This window comes from Crassostrea angulata, chromosome 2 (genome assembly GCF_025612915.1).
Source record: "Crassostrea angulata isolate pt1a10 chromosome 2, ASM2561291v2, whole genome shotgun sequence".
In the NCBI taxonomy this organism is placed as follows: Eukaryota; Metazoa; Mollusca; class Bivalvia; order Ostreida; family Ostreidae; genus Magallana; species Magallana angulata.
In genome coordinates this window covers 42,772,039-42,799,471 of record NC_069112.1, presented here as the reverse complement: position 1 = coordinate 42,799,471, position 27,433 = coordinate 42,772,039, and the positions used below count along the sequence as shown (strand labels likewise).

Here is a 27,433-nt window from a genome sequence, read left to right as displayed (position 1 = left end):
GTGACGCTTTTACATACTACTTTTAAAGTTTACTTCTTCGAACATTACAATGACCGAAAATTTATATACATGTAATTAGTAAAAAATTTTAAACTTTAATCCAGATCAGAAATGGAAAACTGCTTGCCAGAGTTTTCTCAGTCGCAAAAACCGACATTGTTATTGACATTAATTCTTACTGGACGGACACAGAGAAGAAACGTTTTAATATAGAAACTTCCTCACAGGCTAAGTGATCTCAGGCTTGCAAGTAGTTGTATTTACCGCGGTAACCTAAAATATAAGAACAAATCAGCTTTTCTTCTGTTTCACGTTCTGATCAACAATAACGATGGTTTATAATTTTTAATAACTCTTTATGAAAAATTACATGGTACAATACCTTTTATGTATTATTACATGATTCAGTAAACATAAACAGGTAAAATTCTTTCGATGGTGTTTCATTCGGTTAAATTACTTAGCTAGAATTGCTTATGCAATTTGTTAACTATACCTTACAATGCGTGTGAAAAACCAAAAGTAAGCATTTTATCATAACAATTTGTTTTATTCATTTGTTTTTTCTATTTCTTTTACTTTGTTTGCCCTCTTGTGCTTTAATCTAGAACCATTCTTTTTGATTTTTGTTTAACACTATAGTTACAGTGTATAGTATAACATTGAAAACATTTACTTTTGCCTCAACTACAAAAAGGAAGAGCTACGGCTTGTATTACTTTATATCTGAGGTTGGACATTTTTTTAGTTACATTGACTAGACTAAAACACAAGTTGATGAACAAATGGAAACAAACAACAATTATAGACAAACAAGCACAATATACGCCGAGTGAATCCTTTATTTAAAATAAAAGACATGAATGGATCATTTGCGGTCATATATGTCAATAATAACATATCCATCTGAGTACATTTAAGAACAAATCTTAAAAGATGGATCGGGTATTTTTCTTTTCATTCTTAATTATGGACAACCTTTAAGAATGAGCATTCAATATTTCAGGCATTCTGTCAAAAAAGGACGCATCCCGGTTGTCAGAATATGTCAAAACATATTTAAACATCGGACAATGACGATAGTGTTGTTGGGGGAAATTACTACTTCCGTGTTACAAAGTCATATATGAGAGAGATTAATCAAATACATCTTAGTGCATTTTAGAAGATATCATTGATGTATGGCTCATGCATTTCTTTTTAAAGCTTTGTTCATTATAAAAAAAACCTTAAAAATATCACAACAGTTGCTGAATTTATTTTTAAAAAGACGCACCTTCTTTGTTTGAGAATATCTGAAGACATTGAAACAATTGATAATGACTATTTTGTTGTTCGGAGAGACTTCACTCCCGCAATACAAAGCTACATAAGAGAAAGCATTTTCAAAAGGCAACACACAGTGTTTATAGACGTCTTCTGAACACGCCTTTGTAGATACGTTGAAGGAGCAGCATCCTTCCGTTTAACGCTTTTCTTGGAATAGGCCTCACAGTAAACCAGACCGACTTGGTAACATCATTATTTCCCCTCTTTCTTTCAGTTTAACTGTTTTAACAACTATTGAATATGCGAATTAATCTAGTCATTCCCCGGTTGATTTTGCTTTTCAAATATTTTGACCAACCATGTAGGAACAGTGGTTGGAAATATAACTGATTAGTATATCGCAATGCGTATCTACAACTTAAGAAGCGTTGAATCAGTGACATTATATTAATATGAAACTTATTTTCAGGTTATAAAACAATGCAATATTCTACCTACGACTAAATACTTTGAGAATCTACACCTATATTTATTATATAGTGAAAGACTGAAAAACAAACAAGGATAAAATAGAAAGTCCCAAAATTGCATTTTATAGGACAACAAAAAAGAGATCGGTAACAAAGAAAAACAAATAATGTAGGAAATAAATGTATATAAAATTAAATGAAAAAAAAAAATGATAATTAGGATTAAAGTCAGAAGGAAGGTGAAAGGAGCATGAGCTTCATTTTGTAAAATAGGACCCATTTTTAGACCTAGGCTGCATAACAGCCTCCGTATATTGAAATTGTCTTGCCCGTGACGTCAAATCATGGGGATCCCTAAAGCATCATATAGCGGTGGACGAAATACAGAATAATTATGAGATTAATGAATAGACATGGTGTGCTTCTTTGTCTCTGTCATATATCGTTTGCGCGTATTATCAATCAATCTCATGCGGAGACGTATTTTTCTTTTCAGCTACAACCCCCCCCCCCCCCCCCCCCGGCGCAAGTGATTTGGGAATTCAGTATGTTTTTACAAGCCGATAGATAAGAGTGTCGCGCGTGAAAACAAAATAGATAGAATTGACGCAAAATATTTCTTATGATGCAAACAATGGCCATTATATATGTATAATTAAAACTGGTACCATATAACTGAACTTGAGTTCTCTGCAAATTCAAAATAAATAGCAAAATTAAGTTCATGTGTTTATTGTGTCCATAGTATTAACGAGAGAGAGAGAGAGAGAGAGAGAGAGAGAGAGAGAGAGAGAGAGAGAGAGAGAGAGATCATAACGATCATAATAAGAGAAAACCCCTTTAAGATAGAAAACAGGGGGGAGGTGTTGTACAGTTAGACGAAGTAGTTTGCAATTTACAGGTTATCTTTTGTCTTGAGCAGGTGTTCAAAACCTTTAGGACATGTCGTTTTCTATCGTGGGTTTTCAAATCACTATACTCAGGAAATAATATCAACCTAAACTAAGTGTACACAAGAGCAGATGTACAGTTTCCCATGCTGTTTTGTGATGCAAAATGTTTTCTTTCTTCCGTTTTGGTAAATAATAAACACCTTTAAGTAGTAATATACAAGCTTATAAGATACAAATAAGAGCAAAACACAAATTATTTTAATATTATCTACATGTACCTAATTCTGATGTCAACCTGAAAAATATCTTGAAACCATAATTAATGATTTTTTTTAAAAAGTTCTGTCTTATTCAACCGGTAATGCGAAATTAACAGAAGAACCACTGGAACAGCGGAATGATGCTGACAAAAGTAGTGCACATCGTTTTAGATTCTTATAACAATTTGATTGTTCTTTCTGTAATTTAATGACTCTACTTTTGGTCTACTAAGAAATTAATCAATGGAATTCATATAACCATCAAAATATATTCACATCAATGAAATATTAATCAACGTTAGTAAAATAAAACCTGTAAACCAACTTTTATTCGCGTGCGATAAATTTTCGCAATATTAGCGAGAACCCCCTGTCGTTGCGAATATTTTTCGCCGTGAACCAGTCTTATACATGTATCTAAACAGGTCTGGATAAGGCTTGGTCGCGAACATTAGTCGTCGCAAACCAGGTTACCGCCAGTTGCTCGCAAAAAAAAGTCGCCGCCAATAAAATTCGTTTACATTATGACGTCGTGATCCGGTTTGGAGTCGTGAGAATAATCAGTTCATGTTCATCGACATATGCCCCAGGTTTGATAATTTGTCTTCTGTATTATGCGTGAATATCACTCAAATCAACCAATGCAATTTAATAGAGGGAAATAAAGTGAATATAACTATATTGTCATAATACTAAACTGCTTCGCAAATGTTCTAACATGATAAGTGAATAGCGCGCTGTTTTTTTCCTTAAATAAAAAAACTCAAATATTTTCATTAGTTTAATTTCCTCCGAAATGATGCCTCCGTCTATCAGTACTTTCAGTACTTTAATTACTTAATCTGAAAGTTTATTGTTGGATAATAAACACAGAAAATACCAAGAACCAACAGCATTTTATATATTATAATCGTTCGACTCAATTCAGTAGCTCAGATTAACTTAAGTAATGCTTTTATATTTACAATTATGCATCTTCAAACGATAAGAGCGTGCAGTTATCATTATGACGTCTTCAAAAATGTTTATTTTTGTGGGGGATTTCTGAATTAATACATCTTTTTCAGGATGAGTCGGGCAATTTTCAATTATTATAAAATGTTTTAACACTTAGTAATCATTAGTTGTTATGAGCATTCGAACAGAAGACACACACGTGTTCTTTGTGAATATTTTGAAATAAATTGAGACACTGGTCAAAGACGTTTGTTATTGAGGGAGATTAAGTTACAATTTTGAAAACTAACTTCAAACCATGCGCACAAAGTTACACGGAATAATAAAAGGTAAAGACTAGTGGACTGGAGAAGGGACAATATGTTTTATTACTCTATAAAAACTATATAATGTATGATCAATGTTTATTAAAGTTATTAAAGTTATATATATCTGATTGGAAATTCACAAACATTGAAGACATTATAGGCATTCAAATTTATGCTCATTTCTTTCTATTGCTTGATTTTCCAGACCTTTGAATCGACATTAAATTACAACGTGTAGAGCTCTCTGTGTATGTAACTTTTCGATTAATTCTCTTATACAGTCAACAAATTAAACTAATAAAGACTGTTGAAGCACATAGTTTCTTTGGGTCATAATGTCGTTGTTTTTGAACGAAATAAATTTTGCATTTAATTTCGTAATATCGTAATTTATTTGTATTTATTATCACCCTGGTTAAAAATTCGTCATTGATTTAATTTTGGGGATTTATACAGCAAAAAAAACCCACGAAATTTAGTCCTCAACGAATAGTTTTCCTTCTTCAGAATACATTTTGTTTACTTTTAACGTTTAATAATACAGGGTAAATGACGTTGCCTACCCTACCCCATTCTGCAGTTTAAATTGTGTAATTTGTCGTAAAAAAAATTAAACAACAATCGATCTTGTCTCTCGTTTTATCCATACAATCTGTTTCAAATTTGTGAGCTGATGGTATTTCTCTTTGTTATACCTTTTCAGTAAACTGAAATTATGTTTTTGAATTAATTCGCAGATTGTTCTGACGTCATCGGTTGGGTTTGTTTTCATTAATGCTACCGTGAAACACAGTTATGAAATTTTACCACAGCTAGGCATTGCATCTTCAAAGTGAATGATGTAATCTCGAATTTAAAATTTCACTAAACGTCTTCCTTAATTAATTCGTGTAGTTTACAAAAACAACCTTAACAACAACAACAACAACAACAACAACAACAACAATGTAACTACGGAGTGTTATAACGCAATTTAAAAATATATATATATATTTTTGTTGATTACTTTTAATTTGGAATAAAATTAGTGCACTTTGCAATCAAAAATGAAAAATCAAATCCGTTGACATGGTCAATTTTTCATTGATATGTTTGGGAAAGAAAAGAAAAGGACTGTATGTTTTGTTGACTCATCCACGTTCCCCCACGTATGGTAGAAATATCATCTAATATTGTTTTTAAACATTCGTGTACCAATGAAATAATCACAAAATTAGAACTTGGTGAAGAATTTATGATTCATATTTTATCTTAATTTTAAGTGTTTTTAGTGTCTTTGCGATAATAAGAAATGCTAACGTACAACCATTTGCCGATAAAAGGGTCGTTTACATCCTTATGGATCACGTACATGTATTTATTTAATAGCGACTGATATTTGGAGGATGCAAAAGCTTAATGTCGCTTTTCAGTTCATAATGTTGTTGACTTTGGTATCTTTTTCTTCCTGTTGTGAAGGGTACTTTACAAAATTAAATATCATTTGTTGAAATAATATATAGGGTTTTTTGTGGTAATGTGTTTCGGTTAAAGTGATGCTTTTTTCCTCTTAACATATTACTTTAACTCGATATGTATTTTTAGAACGAAATTTAATCATTTTATGTTTAAAAAAAAGTTTTGTGCAACTCGGATCTTGTCTATTCTGTAAGCCAGTCGCGGTAGATTATAATACGTGAGAGTTATCACCTGTAATTCGGCCACTTATCGATCGGCCTGATGCAGGATAATTTCTGCACAATTATCGATCAATTGGTTTGTCGTTCCTATTGATTTAAACAATTGTTAATATAAATCCAACCTTAAAACTCGTTTCAGTTTATTCCGTTAAGGCTCATTACGGGCCACCAGAAGGCGGTCCGTTATTTGATATACATTTAGACATTGTAACTGCTTTTCTTGTTGGATAGTTTTTTTTTTCATAGAATTAATATCATGCTTGTTTTTTTTATGAATTAAAATAAATTTGCATGTATAAATGTGTTTTATGCCTTTAAAAAATATTACATATTTTTTGCTTACTTGTAAATGTAAAGAAGTCATAGACTGTCGTTTTCGAGACTAATCTATTCGGAAAATTTCGGAGTTTTTCATTCTATCGGGATCAGTATACGGAACATACTAAAAACCTGAAACACTAAAGACCTGAATGACATGAACTATTATACAAATGATATATTTGGATTTCTGTGTTCTGCGTCAAATAAAATGGCTTTTGTGTGTATTTGTTATATTTCCATGTGAAATTGGTAGAAAAATATCATGAAATGACATACATATCAATATTATTGACTCAAAAATATGAAAGATCTGAAAATTTGAGCTGACCTGATTTATTTTTCATTCTTTTGAGAACCTCATGCAATTAAATAACCATGATTACCTTCATAAACTGAAGTGTAGATAAGATTTGTAATTCCATCTGGGGAAAACAACTATCCGGTATATTTCTTACTTTAAATTGTGCAGTTTCTAACGGATGAGCACGATCTTACATGTACCTTTAAAATAATCCATTTCTATTTTATTATGTGGTCCCTTGAAATCACATTAACTGATGCATTAAGTTTTTACTCAATACAATGCAACAAAAAATAAAAGTGGTTTAATACAGAATCTCCATAAAAATAATGATGAGTTGAACTTTGTATTTGAATGATGTACAAATCTATTAAAATTTACCATCAAAATTAGTACTATATAACAACCTACTCGTTATTCTTTGTGGTGTGTTTTTAATGTAAACAACTAATGATGATTCATACAACAATCATATTTTTGCGGCCCATTTGACGCTTGCAGCAATTATGTTTTCTTGTTATAAATACATAAACATTTTTTAAGCCAAAGTTAAATCAAAAGGACGTTGCGTATTTTTCTTCACCCCGATTTTTTTTTCGGGTCGTGATTCTGGATACCGCTAGAGTAAGACTGCCGATATTGTTTGTAATGCGCGTTGTATGGTTACATTAATGCTCCATTTTTTTTTAAATTCTCGTGCATTTGATATTTATCAATTGTTCCCTGCATCAGAAGAGTTCTCGCCATTATGAATGTACATCGGAATTCTTGTGCTGGAACTTCCACACTTTGAAAAGTGTTCACGTTGTTCTCTTGAAACTCCGAGATTCGGTTTAAATTAGAATACCATATACCCTTTTTTCCAGTACAACTTGTCGATTTTTCATTCGTGTTGGAGTTTTGATTCAGCGGTTACTTGGGTGAATATAAGAAATTGTTGTTTAATCTGAATTCATCATATACATTTTGAAAACATATACATTATAATTAACAATATAAATCAAACATAAGAAACGATCGAGAATGCTGGGTAGTATTTTTGTAGATAGACCATATCGATCTTACCGGGTGAACTACAATTTCACAGATAAAATATCAATCTTAAACTTCAATGATAAAAGTTCTTTTGGAACCGTAAGTGTCCGAAAATAAAATCAACGTATATATTCCCAGCAACACGAAAATAAGCATTCTACTATTCTTAGTTTTTCAGTACTTCGAGATTGTTTTATTGAAGCGTCGACGATTTTTTGCAGTAACTTCATCTAAAACGTTCATCAACGTTCATCAAATCCAACCTTGTTATACATGTATTGCCAATTTCTTTTTAAATTTTTTTTTTTCTAAATTTAAAATCTTTTTTTTAAACTTAAAAAGAAGTTTAACTAATTTCAAGTGCCACAGGGTTATCAATCTCTTTGCGTAATGTTTTAAAATTACCCCACGGTGGTAACCACTTGCAATTGTATCTTACCATTACTAGTATCATAATGTTTTAAAATTATCCCACTTTGGTAATCTGTTATATCTTACCATACTAGTATCGTATTTTTTTAATTATCCCAACGTTATATTTTGATCAAATTGATCTTCTTCATAATATTAAAACAGTTGATTAAAACATCTTAATTTAATGACGGTATTTAATGGACATATTGTATTTGGTTGTATGAAATGCATTCATTTAGAAAAAGATTAACAAAACAAAATAAGAACAAACCACAATAAATAATTGCATAAAAATACAGTGATAATCAATATCAAAATACGATTTTGTATAAATATGACCAGAATAACTGAAGTAATGAAAAAAAAAAACCATGTATACAAACGTCATTGGTTTGTCATTTAACCTTTGTAATCTGTGTCAAACAAGAGACTCATGGGCCACATCGCTCACCTGAGGAACAATAGGTATGATAAAAACAGGTTAAATGAGTTATAATATAAACCATTTTGACAATGTAGTATACCACATGTAAATCATGTGTAAATAACCCCACCCCCTCCCCTGAATATTCTTATGTTTATTTTCATTAGTCCCTTTTTGAAAGATTTACTCTATACATTCCTATTTCCTATTTAAAATTCCGACCCCCCCCTACCCTATGGTCCCACCCTACCCTTGGGGGTCATCATTTTCACAAATTTGAATCTTCACTACCTGAGAATGCTTCAACAGAAGTTTCAACTTTCTTAGCTGATTAGATTTTAAGAAGATTTACTCTGCGAGAAAAAGTGAAGGGGATGAACCCTCTCTGATGCTATGTGCCTAATGCTAAGGTCTAACTTTGCAAAAGAAAGGGGGCTAAGGGGGGCTACCAAAAGGCTACCATATTCCTTTGAAAATTTTACAGCCCCGCTAAAATTGTGGTTTCACCCTAATTCCGGTGATCATGATTTTTAGAACTTTATGCAATACCAGAGGATGATTCCACACAAATGTCTTCTATCCTTGCTGATAAAATTCTGATAAGAAGATTTTTAAAGAAATTACTCTATATATTCCTATGTAATATGTTGACCCCCCCCTCCCATTGTGGCTACACCCTACCCCGGGGGTTATGGTTGTCATAACTTTGTATATACACTTTCTGAGAAAACTCACACATACATTGTACCTTTCAGCTTTTTTTGCTTATTATTTTCTGAGAAGATTTTTAAAGATGTATTTTATATTTCTATGTAAATTGTTGTCACCCTCACTTCCCCTCATTGTAGGCCCATCCTAATATGGGGGTCATAATTTTCACAACTTTGAATCTACAGTACCTGAGGATGCTTTCACACTTTCAGCTTTCCTGGCTAAATGGTTGTTGAGAAAACAGTTTTTTAAAATATTTCTAAATTGTTTTTAAATAATTCGTTATAATCTTCCCTTTTAAAAAAGTGCGATCCTTAATTGTCACAACTTTTAATTCCCTTAACCTACGAATGCTTTTTACAAAGTTTAAATTTGGCCCAGTAGTTTTTTGAGAATATGTTGGAAATGTAAAAGGTTTACAGACAGACGGACGGACGACAGACAAAATGTGATTAAAGCAACGCACAGTATCATACAATAAAACAAAACAAAAATACAGAGAATATGAAAAGAAAAGTGATGTTCAATCACAAAACAGTTTTATCATAAAAACTGTTTTTATTATGCATTTACCGTTAAATTGCAAGTTCCTTTAATAAAAACTTATTTCTTTTTGACAGATCAGTTAGTCTGATTTTAAATCATATTATATAATTACATATTACTATATAAAAGATAGCTATACATCTTAAGTAATGTCAATGAATGTAAACAAACTACATTATCTTAAATTTGGTTCCCTCTAAAAAACCTCCTCTATTATGATAGGTTCAATATATCTTTAAATCTCTAATAAACAAGTTACCATCAGATAAAACAAAGGGTTGTGTCTTATTGGAAGGGTTGTGGTTAAGAGTGCACAAGACACAAGAGCAAATTAGAGCAGTTTTAAATATAATTTATCACAAAACATGTCATTGAGTACTCTGAAATTTCCACCTGATTTGGACAATTTGGTAGATCCATGCCTGGAAAACATAAGTACGCTAATTAAAATACAAATACTAACATTTACATTCATTTAAGCAATCCAATTGCTATATATGCTTACAAAATGTATTACTATCTTCATTTCTCTTTTATTTTGCGGCAAAAGTTGCAGAAAATAATAAAGTATTTAAAAGGATTCATCAACATATAGCTATTAGGATCATACGAAACAGTTTCATAATTATTTGTAGCGTTAACATTTTTGTAACCATACAACTGCTAGATTAAAATTTGCGGAATATCAAATGCGATTGCATGTCATATGTTTCTTTAGATGTCCCTAAATGAACTCAGTACTTTTGAATGACGTCAGTATGATTCTTTCTGCTCGGGAGGTTTATGAACTAGTCTTCTTTGGGCTTTGTCGAGGAATTATAACCTTGGACTTTCCATCTGCATTAGACCATAGTAGAGATATATCGGTATTGTTATTCTTGCATGGCATACGTACACTTATCAAAAAGCAAACACATACTGACACATACAATTTAAAGAAACATAAATATAGGTATATACTACACAATTTATAAAAATATCAATTGTCTTTTTTTTTTTCTTTCGCCGTAAAAGTTCCATTTAATTTGTTATTCGTATTGCTCTTTTTCTAAGTAAATTATATATAATGTTCTTTTTTCGAAACACTATTATTCTCAGTAACTTACTTGCTATTCTTTATATGGTAATTACTTCTTAGCATTCCTTAAAACAACGTTGTCATATCTTCACATATATAGGACACCTGGTCTCCCTGTAGGCAAATTGCAAAATGTGTCAGGTAAGAAAGAGGAAATGATCACTGTTCCTATAATTAGGTTAGATTAAATTATGATTCTTGTTTAAGATATATTACGGTTAATGATAAAATCAGAAGATTTCATTTTTGTAAAAATAAAAAAGCCATTACCATCCGGATCCAAAAATATTTCCTCCGATTCAGACGATCTATGCTTTTATATCAGTTCTTATATCAGTGAATATATTTCTCTCATGTTCCGGTCACTCAGACTATTTAAGTACATATTAACATTTATCCATAATTGATAATTTTCAGAATAGACCATTACTGCATATAGCACTATTTCTCACTCATGAAATAATTAACTTCATCCGTTCAAAATTGAAGTACATATTAACATTTTTATTTTCAAGACAAAAGACAACATTTGGAGAAAAGGAAATGATTCACATAAATGTGAACACTCGTTATTGCTGTTACAGAAGATCGTTAAAATACCTACTATTGTCAACAAAGTCATCTGACAAAAAAAAAAAAATAGATAACAATAATTTGAAGTCTATGGTAAAAGTGGTAATTGATGCATTGGGGGGAATTTACACTAGTTACGCAGTAAACTTAAATCCGCTAAAAAGATGTAGACTGGGTCAAAGCAAATACTATCAATTAAACAATACCATCCTTAATTGTCAACAAGTCACATTTGATATCACATTATATAGGTATCCTCACTGTCTAATATGTACCGAAAATATCAATTTTGGTTTTGTTTTGTTACCTTTGACAACCTACGTTTTAGTCATAGTCTGTACAGTGCTCAAAATGATATTTTATACGTGCGTACGTGCATCTTTCAAAATCCCTTTTAATTATCAACATATAATATCATTCCTTCCCAAGTATCACTTTCTATCTGATCATGCTGAGAAAAACATCACTTACCATACATTTCCACTAACTGCCATCATTCAAATGATATCAGCTAATCTGTTGTTAATTGTTACATTGCGCATTACATGCACCATTCACGGTCTTCTCCTCCTTTTTTTGCTTTTTAATTGTACACGAAATATACAGTGCGGTTTGCAAAAACATCTTAAAATAATGAATACCGTAAGTTAAATTGATTCGTATATCAGCGACATGAAGTAAGATCGGATTAGAGATTGTAAACATTCATTTATATCATATACGTACTTACCTGCTTTGAGGACGATAGATAGTTTATATTTCCCCAAATCAGAAACTAATTCACCCGGCGACGTCGAGAAAAATAATTGCTATCGAGGGATACATTAACTATCCATTGTCCGGATAGTCAGAAAATATGTCGTTTTTATTTATTATGAAGATAACTTTATTTGTCATCGTTTCATGTTTATATATTAAACAAATAAGAGTAATCGAACTTTGAATTCAATAAAGCAACTTGAATTACACCAGGCGTGTTCGTATATTAAAATCTAGAGAAATCATATGTTGTGGGCGTAAAGTTTCGATAACTATACACCATGGGCAGAGAGCATGGAAACTTTTTATGATTAGATCAAGTAGCAGTTTTTTTTTCCTCGTAATTTTTCGTAAAGAACATTCACAAAGATTGAATGGATATTAATGAGTCAAATCACTCAACCCTGCAATACAAGTGGTGTTGATAAAGTGTTGAAATCTAACATTAAAAAAACACACAGTATAACTCGTTATAATCCAAATACGATAAAACCAATGGTGTGCAACTTACGTTGTTTGATTTTGTTTTGTTTTTGTGACCTTGATAAAGGTATATTACCCAAAACAAACACTACAGATACATGTATCATGTAAATTTCCGTTCTATTCGACTTACCTTGATTTCTCTGCACCTTCTTCCTTTTTTATTGACAATTTGAAATTTACATAAGTATTAACAATGCGGTGTAAAACATATAAATAATCTATCTATCTATCTCTCTCTCTCTCTATCTATCTATCTATCTATCTATCTATGCATACTTTCAGAGATATTCTATGTACTCACGTATGTTACACAATTCTCTTCGATAACATTTTGTCTCATACAGTAAAGCATGTTCCATTTATACGGAAGTACTGACTTACGCTATTACAATGTATGTTTGCCGCAAGTAAAACGTAAATATGTTTATGGCTTTACTACTCGTTTGTAATCGCATCGCGTAATTCCCAAAAAAAAATACCATATTTTTTTTTAGTATGATTTTTAAAGTAATCTGTTCATATAAATACGTTGCTAGTTTCGTCTGTGCCTTTGTGTTTGTCTACTCACGTGATTTACATAAGTCCCCATTAAAACCAGCATCACATCCAGTCAAGCAAGAGCCATTGACATTGGAGCATTGTTTTACATCACGACAGTGTCCGCATGTTTCATTACATTCAAAACCATACGATCCTTTGTCACATTCTTAAACGGTAAAAAGGAATATAAAGATATTACTGAGAATATTGTTGGAACAATGCCTGATGGCACACAAACAGTATCTTGGGTTTAATGTTCCGTAATGCATACAATGGTCATTATGTACATGTACTATGTGATTTTATGCGTTGCTATAGAATTATCATGATATGCTATGGAAAATGCTTTGATAAATTGAATTAAGAACGACGAACCAAATTCACGTTTACAATGGTGATTTTCACAAAAATCGTATATAAGTTAGAAATTCTACAGATTTATTAAAATAACATAAAAATCTAACTAGATTTTCTTATAGGGACCATTTCAAAACTGTTTGTGTCTTTTTCATTTAAACACAATGGGAAAAAGCGTTCTTGAGGGAGTAAATATATTCTTTTAAGAATTATTCAATAGATTTTCTATTCAAATTAAATTATTGTTACGTGATATTGAGATTTCAATGTTCGTTATAATCATACCTTTTAGCTGTGTGATATATCTGCGCAAATATAATTGGTTCGTCGTATTTAAATACCCAATGACACTCGATGCTATTATATGCAACCATATTTAACCAAAAACACTTTCGATTACAAAATTTTAAACATTTCCAGGTAAATCTTTAAAATAAATTAACATTAATCTGCAATTAAAAAAAAACTATTTTTTGGAAACATCCAAAAATGAAAAAAAAAGTTTACCAAAGTGGTAATGAAAAATGACAATAACAAACCATGAACCATCTCAAAAATCCATTAAACAAAATACAAATTCAAAGCAGAGGAACACGAACCTCCAAATAGATAGAGGTAGGATTAGGTACCTAGTGTTTCTTGTGTTACCTCTCTTTTTCAATTGAACATAATGGGAAAAAGGTTCTTGTGAGAGAAAAAATATTCTTTAAAGTTGTAAATGATATATAACATGTGTTTTGATGCAAATAATTTCTTCCAAATATACCAGTGTGGTCAATTATTATCAACATGTTATCTGTTCTTATAAATGAAGACATTTCCAAATAAAATTGGAAAATGTCTGCACTAGAGTAACTACTTTACATGTGGTATTTCAACACGAACTATAACTGAATTATAATTGATGGGTGATGATTGTTAAATCAATTTAAAAAAACAAAACATTCAAACTTAAATAACACAACCTTAAAAAGCAAAAATGCGAGTAAAGTGGTGACTATCCTTCGGAACACAGTCAATAGGGGTTTGTAACAAAAGTGTATGCTTGCAATGGAATAATGTCGTATAACAACGTTAAGTATTAATATATTAAGCATGGATTCATTTAACGTATACACATAAATAAATATTTGACAATCAATTTTAAAATAAAGGCCAATGCGGGTTTTTAATGTAGCTTTTTCTTATGTACAAAAATATAATGATAAATCTGTCTAAAAAGAATATTGTATAGTGGATATAGAGCGAGAGTGAATAGAGGAGTAGGATATGTTGCATGATATGGAATATAGAAAAGGATAGTGGGGTTTTTTTTTTCAATTTTGTTATGTCAGCATTTAGCTGTGGATTTCTTTTCCGATCCCATTGTGAATGCAGTTACTACCTGTTTTAGTAATTTGCCCTACGGCATGTATTATTCTGATCAATACCTTTATTGCAGAAATATCCTATCCAGCCAGGTATACAACCATAGTCACACAGACCATTGACATCATTACATCCATTGCATGTGTCGATGCATTTCTCAGAGCAGTCTCGTCCAAAAAATCCACGTTGGCAACCTGGAGAAAACGAATAAAAGCATTTTTGTTTGACAGTAATAACATACTAATTACATTTGATCTTTTTTATGTATCCTGTTTTTTTACTTGTCCATTTACACATTAGTATATATGATTGATTTATAGTTACATTTGTACTCACGTTTTTGACACATATCCCCCATATAACCAGACACACATCCAGTTAAGCATGTACCATTAGTGTGGTCACATTGTTTTAAATCATGACAGTTTCCGCATGTCTTTTTGCATGAAACGCCAAAAAATCCTGTATGACACTCTGAAATGAGTATTGTTCTAAAATTTACATGAGTTGTATATGTGAAATTTTTTGTTCAAATTGTTTATAAGTTCCTTGAACGATCCAAAAAAACCAACACTCGTATTCTAGATATGACACATTTACCAACAACAAATCGTAAAAAAAACCACATATGTAAAAAAAAAAGGTTTAATTTATGATTTTCAAAATTTTAGTGAACAAAAACGAATGGTGCTTAAAAAAATGTTATGTATAAAAATGGAATAAACACAGTTTTGTATACGTCATTGTGACTTGTGTGCTACAGTGTAAAGAAATGTTTCAACTATAATTGAATAAAAAAATAAAAATAAAAAAATAAATAAATAAAAACCTTTATATTTAGTAGCATTTATTCTCAAAGTTTGTTCATTAAGAAATAAATAGCTGATTGCTGAAATTAATTTAAGCAACTGACAATATGCAGCTATCGGAAATGTTTTACATGCATAGTTGTATTTAGCTTAAGCGAAACAAATATTGAAGACAGCGAAAAACTTGAAAACTGACCAGTCAGGAAGGGCCCCGTTATGACAATTAATATAGAAAAGTGAAAAAAAAAACTTTGAATTCCATCCTCTTTATATATTAACAATGCCCGGCATAAGATGTAAAGAACTGCAAGATCTCATGATTTGTAGTTGGATATGATTTTCATCCAACAATTAAAGTGTTTTTTTCTTGAGCCTTAGTGAGGGGATAAAACACACAAGTTGGATAAAAATCATATTATACTACCAATCATATGAGTTTCTATTTATCCCATGTTTTATACACCACAAGCAATGTTTACACTGTTTAGAAAACTCCACATTATTTTACTTCATTATACCTACGCAAATCCCGTTGTAAAGTCACAACTGTGGGATATCATAAAATATCCAATGAGTCATATCCATGGGATAAAGGGGGTTAACATGCGATGAAATAAAATGTGTTAAAAAAACAAAGAATTGATACCAATGCAAGGCTTTGCCTGAACTTCAAACAAACATCACTTGCAGACACAAGTGTACGGTAATACATATAACAGATAAAGACAGACCTTAGATTTTCTGAAACAGGTAAGCTTATTAATCTCAGGGGATTAATTATCCTGCTCTCATCCATTTATTGAATTTAATCAGGGCTTATAGAAGGAACATTTTCAGGTACTATTCTTAAGTTTCCTTTAATATAAACATAGCAACCAAAAACAACAACACCAAAACATCCATTAAAAACAAAAAAAAAAGAATAAAAAAACTGATATCTAATAAAAAAAAAAAATTAATTTATTGTTATTCATATTTTTTTTTTATTTTACAGAATATCAATATTTGGACTAGAATGAAATACATTCTTTATCAAATACCATCCTTTAAACTGAGGGGTCTAAATATAGGGGTGCAGTTCATGGAATGAAAGTTTAATTTGCTTCAAAACAAACATCAGTGCAGACAAAGGTGTTCCTTAATCTTGATATGACAGATAGAGATAAGCCTCTAAATTTTCTGCAGCAGGCAAGATAATTAATCCCAGGGGATGAATTGTTCTGCTCTCTCATCCTTTTCTTCTAAATTTACAATAAGATTTTATTTCAGAAATGACAGAATGGGGTTATTATCTGATTACCTGTAAATATTAACAGCATTAAGGCAGACAAAAAATAAATAATTAAAAAATAAAATAGTGTGGAAGGTTAATTAATCCCAAAGGACAAATATTGCACAGCCTTTCATGTATACAATGGTAACATTCTCAGCAGTTATCTCTCTTTGCCCATTCATTCTCAGCAGTCATCTCTCTTTGCCCATTCATTCTTATGCATAGTTAGGAATCTACCCCACCACCCCAGCTCCAAACCAGAAGACATAGAGAACCAAACTCAGCATCAAAATATGTATTTCTGCCTACTGAACTACCATACCAAATTTGAACTTGATTGGGCAACCATAAAAAAGTTATTAGAAAAAAACACGAAATTTGTGGACGGAAGAGTGACAGACGGACGGACAGAAGGACGGACGGACAGAGTGATTACTATAGGGCACCCGCAAATCCTTGCGGGGCCCTAATAAAATCAACAGTTAGAAAATTCAAAAAATGTACCTTTATCGCAAAAGTTTCCTATCCAGCCCGGAAGACACCCAGCAGCACATAAACCATTGACATTAATACACCCTAGACACGTTTCCGTGCATTTCTTAATGCAGTCTTTTCCAAAAAAACCAAGTGGGCAAGCTGGTGTTAGAAAAAAAAAACAAATCAGTAATTGATCATACCTATAATTGTTCATTGAAACGTTCACCAACTTCTTTATGTTAACGTTACTCGTTATCATCTATAAACTTTGTTTGGTTTCATATTGATTTATGCATACATGTAATTGTACTCACGTGTTTTACACAAGTCCCCCTGGTAACCATCAGCACATCCAGTTAAGCATGTTCCGTTTGTATGAAAGCATTGGTCAATATTACGACAGTTTCCACAACTGTCTTTGCAATCAACGCCGTATAAACCGCTGGCACAGCCTTTTTTAATTACATTAATGAATTGTTTTATAAATATTGATGATAACGTATAAAAATTTTACATGTATATAATATATCATAAGAAACACGCAAATGCATTTATCATTTACCAGATCGTGTAATTCAAACTAAGAAGTGTTCTTCAGCTACTTCAGCGTTTACTTTGACATTGCATGCTTACTTGTTCTACATAAGTTTCCTTCAAAACCAGCATCACATCCGGTCAAACAAGTTCCATTGAAATTTGAACACTCGTTTACATCGCGGCAGTTTCCACATGTTTCATTACAGCGAGTGCCATACGATCCTTTTACACATTCTGAAACGGTTGAAAAGCATGTGATGCAAATTACATTGACCTCTCATAATTTGCGTTTAGTTGAACTGGCACAGACAATTTTTTTTACCGATACCTTGCCGGAGAAACGATTTTTATACAGTATATTTTCCTATTTGATAGAAACATGAAATATCGCAAAAATGAATATTGTAAAAGTAGAGAAAAAAGTGATAAAAACATGAAATTTCCAGGGACAGACAATAGCAAAAAAGATCCGGACTCTATTTTGATTATTATGGGGTTTTTTTCAGGAATTGGTGTCAAGTTTTATTCAAGAAACCCGATATAACTATTAATGTAGGATAAAGTCAAATATTCACCCTAGTTAAAATTTCAATAGTGCACAAACTTGCTGAGAAAATGCTTTGTTTTATAAACATTGCTTTAATCATACTATTAATCCTGATTATAATTACATGTAAACAGTCTTTATTGATGCCTTAAAGTTGATTTGGAGTATATAAGGAATTGGAAGTCTTATGATTAATCAAAATACGCCTCCAATTTAAAAGACTTGTACAGGCATTAACAAGATGCTAACTTTGCGATTATTAGAGCAAAAGCATGGACACATTCATATTTTGAAAGAGTTGTTCATCATGTAATTAAAATACGTATAGCTAACTTGTTCTACATTTCAGCTTCTGTATACGTATTGTTGTTCTTCATCACTGCGTAGCAACCCCTGCATTGATGTAATTAAGCCCCGCACATTAGATTCACAATAGCATGTGCATTAAATTCACAAAAGCACGTGCAATTATTTACGTAAACCCATTAAACTGTTCCCCTTATCATTTTAGAAGATGTATATTTCTGCTCATAGACAACAGTTATTCGATGCATCAAAACAGAAAGTCTAACGACAAAAAGCGCTGAGCTATCCTAAATAGCATAAATAGCATGTGCAAAAAAGGAAACCAGAGGGTTCTTTAGACAAAAAGATATACTAAGAAGCTTACACAATGTAAATTATCTCATATCTCTACAGTTTTATCTTTCTCTTTTATGTATCTTTATTTTTGTTAACACAGCACAGATCTTTTATTCTTTATACTCCTTTTTAAATGAGAAAAAAATGATAAAATTTGTAGATTAAATAGCCTACATGTGATATTGAAGAAAAAATGAAAAAAAAAACCCTAAAACTAAGCAAAAGAATCACAAAAAACTTAGTTGTATTCTTCAAACACATTTTTTGAAGAAATTGTAAACCGCGGTAAATAAGCTGCCATGAGAAATATCAGATGAAATGAATGTCCTCGAAAATCAGTATGCTCAAACCAAAATCTAATATTTTGATAGAATTGGCCTTTAGTCGTCAATTGGAATGAAATTAGAAAACTCATTTTTTAATTTAAAAAAAATATGTATATGCAAACTTCAACAATGGAATTGACGAGAAATCATAATAATAATAAAGAACTCATATATCAGTATCAATATTTCTGTATATCTTGAATTTTGTTTTTTGTTTATTTCCTAATTACATGTTGATATCAATAAAATGATCATGCTTCATGGCATGCGGATATATTACAAATAAAATAAAAAGAGCAATGGCTAAGGTTGATGTTGAAGAAGATGTTTCCTTACTGAACAGTTTCCACTACTAAAAATCACCCATACCTTTATTGCAGAGGTCACCCGTCCAACCAGGGATACATCCAGAGTCACACGAACCATTGACATTATTACATCCTGTACAGGTGTCTTTGCATATCTCCGAACAGTTTTGCCCAAAGAATCCAGAAGGACAAGCTGGATTTTGAAAAGAAACAAGCTTACTGTATCTACATTTTGTATCTTAATGTTCTTTAATTATGTACTTTTAAAAAATCATAAATTGTGTCGTTATCAATATCTTTAATCCTATACCAATGTAAACGTGCATATGCATGTTTATGTTGTAAACTATCTGGTGACATATCTACGTACGTGTTTTACATAAATCGCCCATATAACCAGCACTACATCCAGTTAAACATGTCCCAGTAACATGGTCACACTGGTTTACTTCACGACAGTATCCACACGTAAAATTGCATGCAGCACCATAGGATCCTGAGGGACACACTGAAATAAATATAAAGAATATATGGATGCTATTTAAGAGAAGCATGTAACTTGATTTACCAGTTCCCACTGCATGGTTTAACGAGTGTCTTTGAAACGGTAATGAAACAATGCATGATGTAGATCATAAAGACGGTCACACAATGTAAACTATCTCATATCTCTACAGATCGTAGTCTTTATTCCCATTTTATTTATCTTTCTTTTTGTTTTTGCGGCAACTAAATCTTTTCTTTTTTTCTATATACATCTTTATATTCCTTCCCTTTTATGTATCTTCATCTTTGTTATTGCAGCAACTGAATCGTGTTTATTTCTATATACATCTTTATATATAAATAAAAAGAAAACTGTTGAAAGTTGAAGATTAGAAAGCATAAAATTTCAGATATTTTGAATTTTGTAAGAAAAAAAGATACCCCCCTCCCCCCCCCCGAAAAAACCCAAATATAATTTAAAAAAAAGACAAGACTAAACGAAAATACAAAAAAATACTCAGTGGTATTCTCCACACCCACTTCGTTTTTAGAGAAATTGAAACCAGAAGACAATGTGCCATTAGTAATGTCAGCACGAATGAATGTACTTAAAAATGAGTATGCTAAATTCAAAATCAAATATTTTGATAGCATTGACTTATAGTTGCAAATGAAAAAATATTAAATAACCCACTTTATAATTTTTACCAAAAAATATATGCAAACTTTAATAATTGAATTTACAAAAAGTTGTCGAAAAAAAGAACACATATATAAGTATTGATATGTCAGTATAGCTTAAATTTTGTTTTTAGTTTGTTTCCCAATTACATGTTGATATTGACAAAATGATAAAATGCAAATGTATTACAGATAAAACAAAGAACTGTAGTTAAGGTTGAGGTTGAAGAAGACGTATCCTTACTGAACAATTTCCACTGCTAAAAATTACAAATACCTTTATTGCAGAGGTCACCCGTCCAACCAGGGATACATCCAAAGTCACACAAACCATTGACATTATTACATCCTGTACAGGTGTCCTTGCATATCTCCGAACAGTTTTGTCCAAAGAACCCAGACGGACAAGCTGGAATTTAAAAAAAGAAACAAATTTTCTGTACTTTTCTTGAAATTTTTTTAATTATATTCTTTTCAATAAATCACCCAAGGTGTTAGTATAAATTTCTTTAACCGTATACCTATGTATACGTTAATGTGCATGTTTATGTTGTAAACTATCTATTTACATATCTACGTACGTGTTTTACATAAATCTCCCATATAACCAGCACTACATCCAGTTAAACATGTCCCAGTAACATGGTCACACTGGTTTACGTCACGACAGTATCCACACGTAAAATGGCATGCAGCACCATAGGATCCTAAGGGACACACTGAAATAAATATAAAGAATATATGGATGCTATTTAAGAGAAGCATGTATCTTGATTTGCCAGTTTCCACTGCATGGTTTAACGAGTGTCTTTGAAACGGTCATGAAACAATACATGATGTAGATCATAAAGACGGTCACACAATGTAAACTATCTCATATCTCTACAGATCGTAGTCTTTATTCCCATTTTATTTTTATTTATTTTTTATTTTTTTATTTATTTTTTTTTTTTTTTTGCGGCAACTAAATCTGTTTTTCTATATACATATTTATATTCCTTCCCTTTTATGTATCTTCATCTTTGTTATTGCAGCAACTAAATCGCCTTTTCTATATACATTTTTATATATAAATAAAAAGAAATACTGATGAAAATTTTAGATTAGAGAGCATAACATTTCAGACATTTCGAATTTTGTAAAAAAAAAAAAAAGATACCCCCCCCCAAAAAAAAACCCCAAATATAATTTTAAAAAAAAGACAAGGCTAAACACAAATACAAAAAAAATACTCAGTGTTATTCTTCAAACACATCTTTTTAGAGAAATTGAAACCAGTAAACATTGTGTCATTAGTAATGTCAGCACGAATGAATGTACTCAAAAATGAGTATGCTAAATACATAATATAATATGTTGATAGCATTGACTTCTAGTTGCAAAGGAAACAAATATTAGAAAACCCACTTTATAATTTTTACCTAAAAACATATGCAAACTTTAATAATGGAATTTACAAAAAAATATCGAAAAAAGAACTCATATATCAGAATTGATTTATCTGTATAGCTTAAATTTTGTTTTTAGTTTATTTCCCAATTACATGTTGATATTGACAAAATGATAAAATGCAAATGTATTACAGATAAAACAAAGAACTATAGTTAAGGTTGAGGTTGAAGAATACGTATCCTTACTGAACAATTTCCACTGCTAAAAATTACAAATACCTTTATTGCAGAGGTCACCCGTCCAACCAGGGATACATCCAGAGTCACACAAACCATTGACATTATTACATCCTGTACAGGTGTCTTTGCATATCTCCGAACAGTTTTGTCCAAAAAACCCAGAAAGACAAGCTGGATTTTAAAAAAAGAAACAAATCTCTCTACTTTTCTTACAGTTCTTTAACTATATTCTTTAAAAAAAACACCACCCAAGGTGTTAGTATAAATTCCTTTAATCGTGTGCCCATGTATGCGTACATGTGCATGTTCATGTTGTAACTTATCAGCTTACATATCTACGTACTTGCTTTACAATAATCTCCAATGAAACCAGCACTGCATCCAGTTAAACATGCCCCAGTAACATGGTCACACTCGTTTACGTCATGACAGTTTCCACACGTTAAATTGCATGCAGCACCATAGGATCCTGATGGACACACTGAAACAAATATAAAAATAAGGAATACCACAGGATGAATCTTTGCCATTCAGTCAACTGAATGATAACTGAATGGTCTGGAGAGTTGACTGAATGGCACACATATGCCATTCAGTCACATTTTAGTAACGTTTCAGTCACCATTCAAATGACCTGATGGCAGAGATTCATCCTGTGTATATGGATGTTTCTTAAGAGAAGCATGTAACTTCATATGCCAGTTTCAACAGCATGGTTTAATGAGTGTCTTGAACGGCCATGAAACAATGCATGATGTGGATCATAAAGACGGTCACACAATGTAAAACACTGATGAAAATTGTAGATTAGAAAGTGAAAAATTTCAGATATTTTGAAAGAAAAAAAGACCCCAATCAAAACAAACTCAAAAGATACCGAAAATACTCAGTGTTATACTTCATACACTTTTTTTTAAAGAAATGGAAACCAGTATACAATGTGCCATAAGTTATGTCAGCAGGAATGAATATACTCGAAAATGAGTATGCTAAATACATAATCTAATATCGTGTTAACATTTGCTTCTAGTTGCAAAGGAAAATATATTAGAAAATTCATTTTATAATCTATAAAAAAAAATAGTATGCAAACTTGAATAATGAAATTTACAAAAAAAAAATATCGAAATAAATAGGAACGCATAAATCAATATTACTATGTCTGTGTAGCTTAAATTTTGTTTTTAGATTATTTCTCAATGTTTATATTGATAAGTGATCATCCTTCATTACATGCGGATATATCACAAACAAAACAAAAAACTATAGTTGCATGTAATGTTGAGGTTGAATAATACATAACCTTATTAAACAATTTCCACTGCTAAATATCACCAATACCTTTATTGCAGAGGTCACCCGTCCAACCAGGGATACATCCAAAGTCACACAAACCATTGACATTATTACATCCTGTACAGGTGTCCTTGCATATCTCCGAACAGTTTTGCCCAAAGATCCCAGAAGGACAAGCTGGAATTTAAAAAAAGAAACAAATTCTCTGTACTTTTTTTGAAATTCTTTAATTTTATTCTTTTCAAGAAATCACCCAAGGTGTTAGCATAAATTTCTTTAATCGTATGCCTATGTATACGTTCATGTGCATGTTTATGTTGTAAACAATCTAGTTACATATCTACGTACGTGTTTTACATAAATTTCCCATATAACCAGCACTACATCCAGTTAAACATGTCCCAGTAACATGGTCACACTCGTTTACGTCATGACAGTTTCCACATGTCGCATTGCATGCAGCACCATAGGATCCTGAGGAACACACTGAAACAAATATAATTTAATGAATATATGGCTCATATTTAAGAAAGACATGGTACTTGATTTGCCAATTTCGACTGCATGATTCAATGACTGTAGTGCAACGGCCATTAACCAATGCATGATGTAGATGTATATCTATGAGACACACCAACCCCCCGTCCACAATACCCCCTCCTCCCCCCCACCCAACAAAAAAAAAACAAAAAAAAAAACAATAGAAAAATAACAAAACAAAATCGAAATCAATTTCAATGTGCACTCACAAGAAGTTTCTATTACATTATAAAATTATTATTGATATTATAGTGATTTTTATATGGCAGTAATCTTACATTGTTTGGATCTAAATAGTGTAAATGTTTTCAGATTCGCAACATAAACATATTTTTGGCAGCTGTATTAGATTTGATATGCCAAAAGTCATCAAGACCTCTAAGTTGTAATCAAATGTCGGTCGGTCATACGTACACATGAAACATATACAAATCCTTCCCGACCCAACAAACTATATTGATTCAACATTCACGCTTCAACGGCAACAACAGTCACAGTATCACGATTGATTGATATAGGTTTTATAGATGTTCCGTGTGATTTGATATTTCGGACTAAAATGTTTGCGGCGACCAACTGGGGTTTTGGTAAATGAAAACAATGCTAACAAAACAGATAATGTATTGATCATTTAAACACAATCTTGGTTAATAAATTTCACTCCTCATTTATACGTATTCTATAAATGATGCATCGAGGTATAGCAACTTGGCAATTGTTAATTACAAGAAATTCTGAGTATATCTTGATTCGTACGTATTCTGTATCAAATTTTACAATCACTAGATTAATCCTGAAGATCTGTTAACACTATTGCAGGTTTATCATGATCATCATTTATCCTTTCGTGTCGTGTAATGTGATATCGAAACGTGCATGAATACTGTTCTTTCGTGTGTTAATCCTATTCTATCATATTCTCCTTTTTGTATTTTTTTTTTTGTTAATGCATCTCCCAAATCTACTACATGTATTCCATATAAACTTTTTTTTATATCCAAAAATGATGTTCGAAAATCCAATACCATAACATTGTAGACATTTTATTTCAAAAAATGTGCACAAACAATATTATTCTGTGCAAACATTAAAAAATGTAATGTCAGCAGAAATGTATGAACGCTTAATTGAAGTCTAAGAGTTTTATATCATTAACTTCTAGTCGTCAAAAGAAAAGATAAATTGGAAAAATAATGTCCTTTTAATAAAAAAAATAATGTTTATGCAAACTTTAAAAAGAAATAAATTTCATGACAAATTATTGAAGTAATAAAAAACAAATACATCAATAATAATATTTCTGTAAATCCTGATTTTTTCTTAGTTTATATATAAATTACATTTTGATATTAATGTAATTAAAAGGTTCCATTGCTTGAACATCTTTACAAATACCAAAAAATGAGCAATAGTTAAAGTTGAAGTTGAAGTACAGGTTGTCTGTTTAGCACTGTTTATATCCATATTGTTAGATTTCATTCAATTCTAGATGTTAATATCTAATATTTCTGATATCATCTATACATGCATGGAACGATTACAAATGCAACAGTTATTTTCAAATTAAATCAGAATTTTGGAATCCCAAGCCTGTAATAAAATTCCGAGCCCAATTAATTAAACTGGTTTACCGTTAATAAAAAGAATGTATCGCACTACGATATTTTTTTATCCAAGCACTGCAAAAAAAAACAGAATATCGGTATTCTGTTTTGCAGTCCTAACTTTTTTACTTCGTTACATTTTTTTTTCAAAATCTGATTGTAATTTGTTTCATATATTATGTATGCACTTCATTTTATAAACATTAGAACAGTTGACAAGTCGTTTAATTCCATGCACTTTAATGAAATTTTAAATGTGCAATAATCGTTTCAGAAATAATTTTGGGGAGTTGATTTTAATCAACTCTTCTATGCACTTACTCGGGCAAACCAAAAGAGAAACAGTGTTTGGACCTAAGCACAAATCAATACTGCTGACAAAACTTAATTCCTGAAAATAATCGATAAATTCGATGCAATTTATTCTGAAGCATTGTTTTTCAAGAAAACCTATTTATTGATACCATGAAAAAAGTAAGATTTTAAATGGTCCAAACAATGTACTAATCTTGTTCAACCAGACGCTCGGTTGTCTCCGTTAATATCCGACAAAACAGTGAGTCTCTCTTGCTTGTCGGAGATAATCGGAGACAATCGAGCGTTTGGTTGAACAAAACTAGAGTTCAATCTTGCCTGGATCAATACAATTTCTCAGAAATATTTCGATTACTGATACTACTTGACATGCAAAATCACATATCGCTGATTTTTAAATAAATGATAATCGATAAAATCAACTCCCGTCAGTACTTCAGTACTTTGATTAAAAAATGCGTTAAGATATCACCAGCGAGGTCGTACGTTTTTTTCGTTACAGCCGTATATTCGCAATACTGTGTTCGTTAAAAACGACAATTCTTTTTTGTTTTATATAGGGACTTTACTGGGACATGTATAGAATTCACTATAGCCGTAAATTCGCTAAAGCCTGTCCGGGACATTTGCCTTTTGCTGTAGCAAACAAATTCACTAACTACACACTTTTAATACTCGTTTGAACAGTTGTAAAACGTTAAAAGCTCAATACAGAAACTAATCAGCAAACAAATTATTTAATTTTAATCGACTTGGTTCTAAGATAAAAGAATTGAATAGTTCGGGGTTTATTTTAATCATAAAGATATAGATGTATGCTTAGTATATATTTTTATCATACATAATTTCATTTTACAAAGTAATACAGGTTGATACATGCACATTGCATATTTTGCATTACTACTTTAGGATACTAATAAGTATCCTAATGTTTGAGAAGTTCTATTAATGCTTTGTAATTGTAGTCAATACGTAACGAGCAAGATACACACATGCAAACGTATAGTTAATAATGTTGGTCTATTGAAATAATCCCTTACCTAATTCACAGTGATGGCCTAGGTATCCAGGTTTACAACACTGGCTATAGCCGGTCTCTATGTGACAGTACTGACAGTTGACATCAGGACAGGGAATGGAGCAGTTAGATCCGTAAAACCCTGTTACTGGACATCCTGCACATTTAAAGTTATTTATTACACGATTTTTGTT

General features: G+C 31.4%; 1 protein-coding gene and 1 long non-coding RNA gene across 2 annotated transcripts in view; both read right to left on the bottom strand.

The window, feature by feature from the left end:
- Positions 1-10,137: 10,137 nt before the first annotated feature.
- Positions 10,138-11,284, bottom strand: LOC128172514 (uncharacterized). The gene is made up of 3 exons (XR_008242280.1): positions 11,219-11,284; positions 10,695-11,037; positions 10,138-10,425 (listed from the first exon to the last, which is right to left on the bottom strand). It is a non-coding gene; the product is annotated as an uncharacterized LOC128172514 (long non-coding RNA).
- A 21-nt stretch (positions 11,285-11,305) lies between these two features.
- The window catches only part of LOC128172383 (multiple epidermal growth factor-like domains protein 10), a 32,865-nt gene continuing 16,737 nt past the window's right edge, over positions 11,306-27,433 (bottom strand). Inside the window, exons 4-18 of the mRNA XM_052838177.1 lie at positions 27,262-27,396; positions 24,111-24,248; positions 23,808-23,939; positions 22,810-22,947; positions 22,506-22,637; positions 21,417-21,554; positions 21,113-21,244; positions 20,039-20,176; positions 19,730-19,861; positions 17,942-18,079; positions 17,623-17,760; positions 17,336-17,467; positions 15,086-15,223; positions 14,812-14,943; positions 11,306-13,190 (exon numbers count right to left, since the gene is read on the bottom strand). Coding sequence (XP_052694137.1) covers positions 13,045-13,190; positions 14,812-14,943; positions 15,086-15,223; positions 17,336-17,467; positions 17,623-17,760; positions 17,942-18,079; positions 19,730-19,861; positions 20,039-20,176; positions 21,113-21,244; positions 21,417-21,554; positions 22,506-22,637; positions 22,810-22,947; positions 23,808-23,939; positions 24,111-24,248; positions 27,262-27,396 — 2,039 coding nt within the window. The 3' untranslated portion in view covers positions 11,306-13,044. The remainder of the gene's footprint in view (positions 13,191-14,811; positions 14,944-15,085; positions 15,224-17,335; positions 17,468-17,622; positions 17,761-17,941; positions 18,080-19,729; positions 19,862-20,038; positions 20,177-21,112; positions 21,245-21,416; positions 21,555-22,505; positions 22,638-22,809; positions 22,948-23,807; positions 23,940-24,110; positions 24,249-27,261; positions 27,397-27,433) is intronic.